Source organism: Macrobrachium nipponense, chromosome 5 (genome assembly GCF_015104395.2).
Source record: "Macrobrachium nipponense isolate FS-2020 chromosome 5, ASM1510439v2, whole genome shotgun sequence".
Taxonomy (NCBI): Eukaryota; Metazoa; Arthropoda; class Malacostraca; order Decapoda; family Palaemonidae; genus Macrobrachium; species Macrobrachium nipponense.
The window spans coordinates 8,390,428-8,398,008 of record NC_061107.1 but is presented as its reverse complement, the minus strand read 5'-3'; the positions used below and the strand labels follow the sequence as shown (position 1 = coordinate 8,398,008).

The 7,581-nt window shown below is 56.9% G+C and overlaps 1 protein-coding gene across 1 annotated transcript in view; it reads right to left on the bottom strand.

Moving 5' to 3' along the window:
- LOC135215180 (heparan-alpha-glucosaminide N-acetyltransferase-like) overlaps window positions 1-7,581 on the bottom strand; it is a 123,708-nt gene that overhangs the window by 65,719 nt on the left and 50,408 nt on the right. Inside the window, exons 9-10 of the mRNA XM_064249655.1 lie at window positions 4,087-4,100; window positions 1,199-1,211 (exon numbers count right to left, since the gene is read on the bottom strand). Of these exons, the coding sequence (XP_064105725.1) occupies window positions 1,199-1,211; window positions 4,087-4,100 (27 nt within the window). The remainder of the gene's footprint in view (window positions 1-1,198; window positions 1,212-4,086; window positions 4,101-7,581) is intronic.

Genomic DNA, 7,581 nt, shown 5'->3' with positions numbered 1-7,581 from the left:
TTGTCCGACAGGCGCGCTCTGCGCGACTGGGAGGTAACAAATCACTTTTGCTTTCGGCCTCACAGCGAGTAGACGTGTGTGTTCGACGCTCTCTGCCCGCTTCTCGTCGTTGCTTTCCTTGAGTATATGGTTGTGTTTGTGTATGAAAGAATCATTGTAAGTACAATCATTTCTCTTTATTCATTTAATTGTGATATTTTGGTCAATCATGGAATCTCCTCGCCTCGCTACCCCACGGAGACTATGCCCGGGTACCGAAGGGCGCAAATGCGTAAAGTTCCGCTCATTCCCGGAAATTGACCCACATATTTTGTGCGCTCGGTGTCGGGGGCGCGAATGCACCCGAGCCGAGCCCTGTGAAGTGTGTAATAATTGGTCAGAGGCGCAGTGGACTTTGTATGAGGGCAGGAAGAAGCGAAGGCCTGCAAAGGAGTCGTCGGAAAGCTCTCCCGCGACTCCTTTGGTTACGGACACTTCGTCTTCTTTCCTGCCGCCCGCTCAGCTCCCACGTTTGGCGCCTTCCCTTCGGGGGGGGTTTCTAGGTCCTTTCTCCTCACCCGACTTGTCGAGTGTGGAGGAGGGCGCTAGATACCCTGACGTCGAGTTGTACTCTGGGTCCTCTATCCGTTCGTCTTCGCGCGAGCGGGTAGAGGATCCTGCTAATCACCCGACTTTTGCTTCCTCAGGTGCGGTTGCCGCGAAGGACGACCTTGGACAGGTGTGGGCATCGTTGGGGCTGCAGGGCGTGCCGAGTGTCCAGGGGCTGCTCTACCATCTCGCTGGCTCCGTGGCGGTCACGCATGCGACGGTTACGACCACCACCACGACCCTTACAACACCTGGCTACGCTTCACCTCCTCACCTGGTGTACACCCCGCACGCGGTCTCTGTAACACCAACTACATCGGTGCAGGGGCCAGTCGCCGTACCACGGGGGAGTGTGATGCCGCCACCTGGGTTTGCAGTGCTGCCGCGACCGGACTTCGTGTGCCCGAAGAGCTCGCCCCTGGACCTCCCACCAGTACCAAGGATGTCTGTGCCGCTGGTCCGTCCAACTGGACCGCCTGCACAGCCTGCCGTACCTGCCGTACCTGCCCAGCCGCTGTTCACGGACGTGACGTTGATGACCACTGCTGCCGTTCCTGTACCTGCTCCTGCCGTCTCTACTGCTGTTCCTGTGATGCCTGCACCTGCTGACGTTGTTCCCGTTCCTGGCTCCGCTGCTCCCGATGCTGATCTGTTCGGACAGGTGCGTCCGGGCCCTGTTGCTTCGGCAACAGCAGCCCCGGCTCCGCTCTGGATGACAGATCTGACATCGGTCCTGAGGAGTTGACGAAGAAGAAGAAGAAGAGGAGGAAGGTGTCGTCGTCGTCTTCATTGTCTTCTTCGTCGTCGTCGTCGTCTGCCGCCTCTTTCCCCGTTCTTCTTCTAAGGCTCCCCCGCCTAAGAAGAAGAAGGTTGCCTCCCCCCCCCCTAAGAAGTCTCCTTCGGGAACTTCTAAGGGCCCGTCTCGCTCTGGTGAGACGGGGGTTTTTTTGGTTCTTCGCTGGTCACCCTGCTCCTTCGGGAGAGGCAGGACCCGTCTCTTCTTCCGCAAGGAAGAAGTCTACGGGGACCAGAGGAGTGCCGGCTAACACCGGCACTTCCTCACCTGCTGTTAGTGGTTCGGCCACGGCAGCAGGATCCGTCTCGGCCTCTCGTTCGCGAGAGTTACCGAGTGTACGGTCGCCTAACAGCGACCGTGCAGCTAGGAACCAGACCTCTGAGCCAGCTCAGCGTCAGGTTCACGGCACGGAGCGGAAGACTGGTGACAGCCGCTCACACGACTCTCACCAGACCAGCTCTCGCTCTCGCGGCGAGCAGCTGGCCACCCGGGCGGACGTGACGGTCCATGACCGGCCACGGGCTGAGGCTGGGAAGAGGTCCCCCCGTTCGCCGGCACCAGCCACGGCTGGTACCAGCGACGTGACGCGCCGTGAGGATACGCACCGGTCTCACCGTGACAGTGGAGCTCTCGCCGGTCGCCTGACCGTCACTCTCACAGAGAGCGATCGGGTACGGCGACCAGCACCAGCTCCTCTGACACACGAGACTGGGGCCGCTGTTCTCGGTCCAGCCGTTCTCCACAGCGAGACGGCTCGACTAGGCCTGCAGCTCGATCGCCACCGCGGGTTGACGATCGCCTGCAGTCTTCCAAGCCCACTGGTTCTGCCAGCGAGCGAGGAGGGAGCGTCAGGTCTGCCTCTCCCATACCTTCAACCTCCTCGGGTTACACCGGGAGGGGCGAGGTATTGAGGAGTGATCGTGAGGGGTGCGCCCCTCAGGATCCCACCACGTCGTCATACGTACCAGGCACGGTTCTCGGACCAGCCAGGTCGTACGCACAGGTGGTTGGAGGAGACCGAGAGGGGTCTGTCGCTGTTCCTCCCTCGAGGGAGGAGGGTCTCGGGAGATGCTCCTGTTTGAGGGACTGGATGGTCCGACTCCGCAGGACGCAGTCACTCCTGAGATCCAGAGGAACTTTGCCGAGGTTATTGCGCTGATTCGTCAGCACAACGACCTCGGGGAAGGATCGCCGCTCCCACCATCCGAGCCCACGTCCCGGCTCGAGTCGTCTGGGGCCCGAAGAGGGAACCCAGACAGACGGTGGGTTTGCCGCGTTCCGAGCTTGCACTCAGTGCTGGACCAGGTAGAATCGCTTGTCTCCGGACAAGACGGTTCTCTCAAGTCTGGCAGGTCGAGCAAGCTGCTTCCACCTCCTCTGCTGCGACAGCGGCGTTTTTACGTGCCATCCGAGGATCCGATGCCGCCCAAACAGGTGAACCCGGAGTTAGCCAGGCTGACTCCGGGTGTGTCTCTGCAGCAGCTCCTGTCCGAGAACCTATGGTTCTCGCAGCAAGAGGCACTCGGCCTGGAATCTACTGCCATGGCAGCTTTCCAGGCTGTCTCCTGGCTAGATCTGTGGTCCCTCACAGTATCTAAGGTCGCAGCCAACTCCGGGGGAATTTCTCCCGAAGATGACTCGGCCTTTAGGAGACTTTGCCAGTCTGGAGGAAGAGCCATCTCCTTCCTTGCCCACCAGACGGTGAACCTGTGGGCCAACCCCTGGTTCTCCGACGAAGGGGACGCTGTCCTTACTCGGGTTTCCAGGGCGGCCGGGCGTGAAGCGGCGTTGGGTCTTCGCAACGGACCTTTACGGAGTTCCACATCTCTCTTCCCAGGAGAGATGGTGGACGATGCGGTGGACAGACAGCGCACTGACGACAGTGACCGTCTGGTTCACCAGGCAGTCTCGAAGGCTTCTGGGCAGCCTCGGACTGCGGCCAAGTCTAAGAGCTCGGCTAGCGCTTCCTCGGTGGCTAAGACGGTAGCTGCGTCGAAGCCCCGGGGAAAGACTCTGTCTTCTTCGACTTCTACCAAGGGGAGCCGTAACCAGCCCTCCTCCCAGCCCTCCTCCTCCCGTGGAGGCTCTGGGAAGAAGTCGAAGAAAGGGGGGAAACGCTAGGGACGGCGTTCCCCCTCACCTGCTGCCGGAAGTGGGGGGGTGCCTGGCCAGCCATTGGGCAACTTGGCAGCGCTACGGCGCCGAGACCTGGATTGTAGATGTCCTTCGGGAGGGATATCTATTACCCTTCGAATCTCGGCCACCCCTCACCTCCAACCCGGTCCAACAGCAGTCGTACGTTCCAGGGTCATCGAAGGACGTAGCATTGAGACAGGAGATCAAGACCATGCTGAGCAAGAGAGCTGTAGAAATCGTCACGGATCAGTCACCAGGCTTTTACAGTCGACTCTTCCTGGTGGAAAAGTCTGCGGGAGGCTGGCGCCCGGTGATAGATCTCTCTCCTCTGAACCGGTTTGTTCGCCAGACCCGGTTCAGGGAGAACGATTTCATGCTTTCAGTGGACTTGAAGGATGCGTATTTCCAAATACCCATTCATCAGTCCTCCAGAAAGTACCTCCGCTTCATCCTCGACGGGACGGTGTACCAGTTCAGGGCACTTTGCTTCGGTCTCTCAACCGCCCCACAGGTGTTCACGCGAGTGTTCACTCTGGTGTCTGCTTGGGCCCATTCGCACGGGATACGTCTGATGAGGTATCTCGACGATGGTTAGTCCTGGCGAGCTCCCGCTCGCAGTTGCTACAGGACAGGGATCGACTGCTCGAGTTCTGTCGCGATCTGGGGATCGTTGTGAACTTCGAAAAGTCCGATCTCGAGCCCAAGCAGAGGATGAAGTACCTGGGTATGCTGATCGACACGGTAGCAGGGCGAGTCTTCCCCGCAGACTCGCGGATCAGCAGATTCAGGGAGGCAGCCAACCAGTTCCTGTCTCGGCAGGAACAGGTAGCTCAGCGATGGCAAGTCGTGATCGGACACCTGTCGTCACTCGAGAAGTTAGTCCCTCACGGGCGTCTTCACCTGCGGTCTCTTCAGTGGAGACTAAAGGAGAGTTGGTCACAGGCGACGGATCCCCCAAGCTTTCCAGTGTCACTGACACCGGAGGTGAGGCAGGACCTAGCCTGGTGGCTGGACGACAGGAACCTCTTAAGAGGAGTGCCTCTGCGCACTCCCCCCCCGGACATGCAGCTGTTCTCAGACGCATCGACCGAGGGATGGGGCGCACACCTGGAGGAGTTGCTGACTTCAGGAGTGTGGGACGAGAACGACAAGCACCTTCACATCAATGTACTGGAACTCAAGGCAGCGTTCCTCGCTCTCCAAGAGTTCCGGGACCGCTTGATGGGACACTCAGTGGTGTTGATGTGCGACAACACCACGGTAGTGGCCTACGTCAACAAACAGGGGGGCCTAGTGTCTCTCCCGTTGTACCAGTTGACTCGGCAGGTGCACGAGTGGGCCGAGGCACACTCAATAGAGCTGTCGGCACGCTACATTCCAGGGAAGAGGAATGTAGTAGCAGACACGCTCAGCCGTCGGGATCAGGTGATAGGGACCGAGTGGTCTCTACACCAGGACGTGGCGGAAAGGCTCTTCGACCTGTGGGGGCGACCAGTCGTGGATCTGTTCGCCACCCGGCACAACAGGAAGCTCCAGGTGTTCTTCTCGGCCATGCCGGACCCATGGGCAGCTGCAGAGGACGCTCTTCAACACCCGTGGGACAACCTCTTCGTCTATGCCTTTCCACCCCGTTCAGCCTGATTCGCAAGGTGATCAGTCGAGCACTGGTCACCCCGAATCTCAGGATGATCCTGGTGGCTCCCAAATGGCCACAGGCCATTTGGTATCCGGACCTGCTGGCTCTTCTCGCAGGAGAACCGAGAGAGATTCCCCCTTGGCACAACCTTCTCGCCCAGCCACACGTCGAGCGGTACCACCGAGCAGTCCAGTCCCTACGTCTTCACGGCTGGCTGTTATCCACCATCTCTTGCGAACGAGAGGCTTTTCTCGTAGCGCAGCAACAGAGATGGCTGGAAACGTCCGTCAGTCCTCTGCAGCTGTGTACCAGGGGAAGTGGGCCGTCTTCTGTGGTTTGGTGTCGTAGACGGGGTCTATCTCCTCTCAGAGCTACTCTTCAGCAGGTAGCGGATTTCCTCGTTTTTCTTCGCCGAGAGAAGCTCCTCTCAGTCCCCACAGTCAAAGGATACAGAGCCGCCCTGGCTCTCGTCCTGAAACTGAGGGGATTGGACATCTCGAACTCGTTCGAGATCTCCTTGCTTATGAGGAGCTTCGAAAGGTCTTGCCCACCCAGGGAACTCAGGCCCCCTGCGTGGGATGTGACTCTCGTCCTTAGGAGTTTGACTCGAACGCCGTTCGAGCCACTCCGAGAGTCGTCAGACAGGGATCTGACCCTCAAGACCCTCTTCTTGCTGGCCCTGGCATCGGCGAAGAGAGTAGGGGAACTTCATGGTCTTTCCTATGATGTATGACACTCCAGGGATGGGGATCTGTGACGCTCGATTTCGTCCCGAACTTCGTTGCGAAGACTCAGAAACCGTCGGTCCCTGACGACAGGTTCGAGTCCTTCACGATTCCCTCCCTAATGGACTTCACCGATAATGATGCGGATGAGATGCTGCTTTGTCCTGTGAGGGCGCTACGGCGCTATCTGAAGAAAACTCGACACCTCAGGCCTGAGTGTCGACGCCTCTTCGTTAGCACCGGGGTAACCAAGAAAGAAGTATCCAAGAACACTCTTTCATTCTGGCTGCGTGAGGTCATCAGGAGGGCGTATGAGGCTGATGGTAGTGACGACATCCGTACGTCCCGTCCGAGAGCTCACGAAGTCAGAAGTATTGGCCCCTCGTTGGCGTTTCGTAAGAACTTCTCCGTGGCGCAGGTCCTGAAGGCAGGGGTCTGGTCTAACCAGACTACCTTTACGTCCTTCTACCTTCGGGATATTGCCCACAGGTCCTTGGATACCTTTTCCTTGGGACCCGTGGTGGCTGCTCAACAAGTTGTGTAGCTAACCCAGACCCTCGCAGGCTGAAACAGCATCGAGTCCTGGTGTGACTGTGTGGATGGATGTGTGAGTGAGTGAGTGACTGGCTCCCTCTTCCCATCTTTTCCTCCTCTACCTGTGGGCAGAGGGCCACGGTCGTCACTACGCTGGATGAGGACGAGATGCAGGTGAGCTATATGACAGAGCCCCATCCTATCCCTTTCACTAGGGATAGGAGCAGAATATCCACCACTTCCTCCTACAAGGGGGGGGAAGTGGATGCCTACAAGAGTCAAACCCATGACTTTATATTTGCTCCTGTACAGGAACAAGTTCTTACATTGCTGGTACGAAGAGATACGCTTGCCTCTCTCATAGTACTCGGTCCAGAGGTCTGACCATTGATCCTGCGGTGCACACCCCGATCAATCGGACAGAGGCTTGGATCCCTCCCTCGCTCTTACGACCAGGGAGACTTCCAAGGTTGGGCGAACACCAGTCTGTTCACAAAAGACTCAGATTCCTCCCACCAAGAAGTGAGTCTTCCTATTGTAAAAGGACCGAAGGTTTGTATGCCGTGTCGGAACAAATGACAATTTGTCCAAAATTGCATTTTTCCTAACTATACAAACCTGAGGTCCTTTTACACATAGCCCCACCTCATGCCACCCCTCACTCTGCAGTTTTTGCTTGGGCCAAAAGCAAAAGTGATTTGTTTACCTCCCAGTCGCGCGCGCGCGCCTGTCGGACAAGCAGTTAACTACCGAACCCCTTGTTCGAAAGCTTACGACCTATCCAGCTGCCGCTAGTACCTTCCTATTGTAAAAGGACCTCAGGTTTGTATAGTTAGGAAAAATGCAATTTTGGACAAATTGTCATGTTTATTTTGGAATAAATGTTGCACACAGATGAAGGTACCAGTGGTAATTATAGGTAAGCTTGATATGTGTTCCTGTAAGTAATCATAGGCCTTTTCCCTAGAAATGAAGATAATGTAGTATTATATTACTCTTTATGTAGAAGTCATCTTTGTTAACTTCAAGTCGAATCTGGCACTACTTGCCTTATTTGCCTTTCTTGGAGAGAGTATTAGCATTGGCAAAAAACTTTTTCAGGCTTTATCTGTGTTGTTACTCATTATTCTTTTGATGTGTGCTCATTTGTTTAAAAACATTTTGTA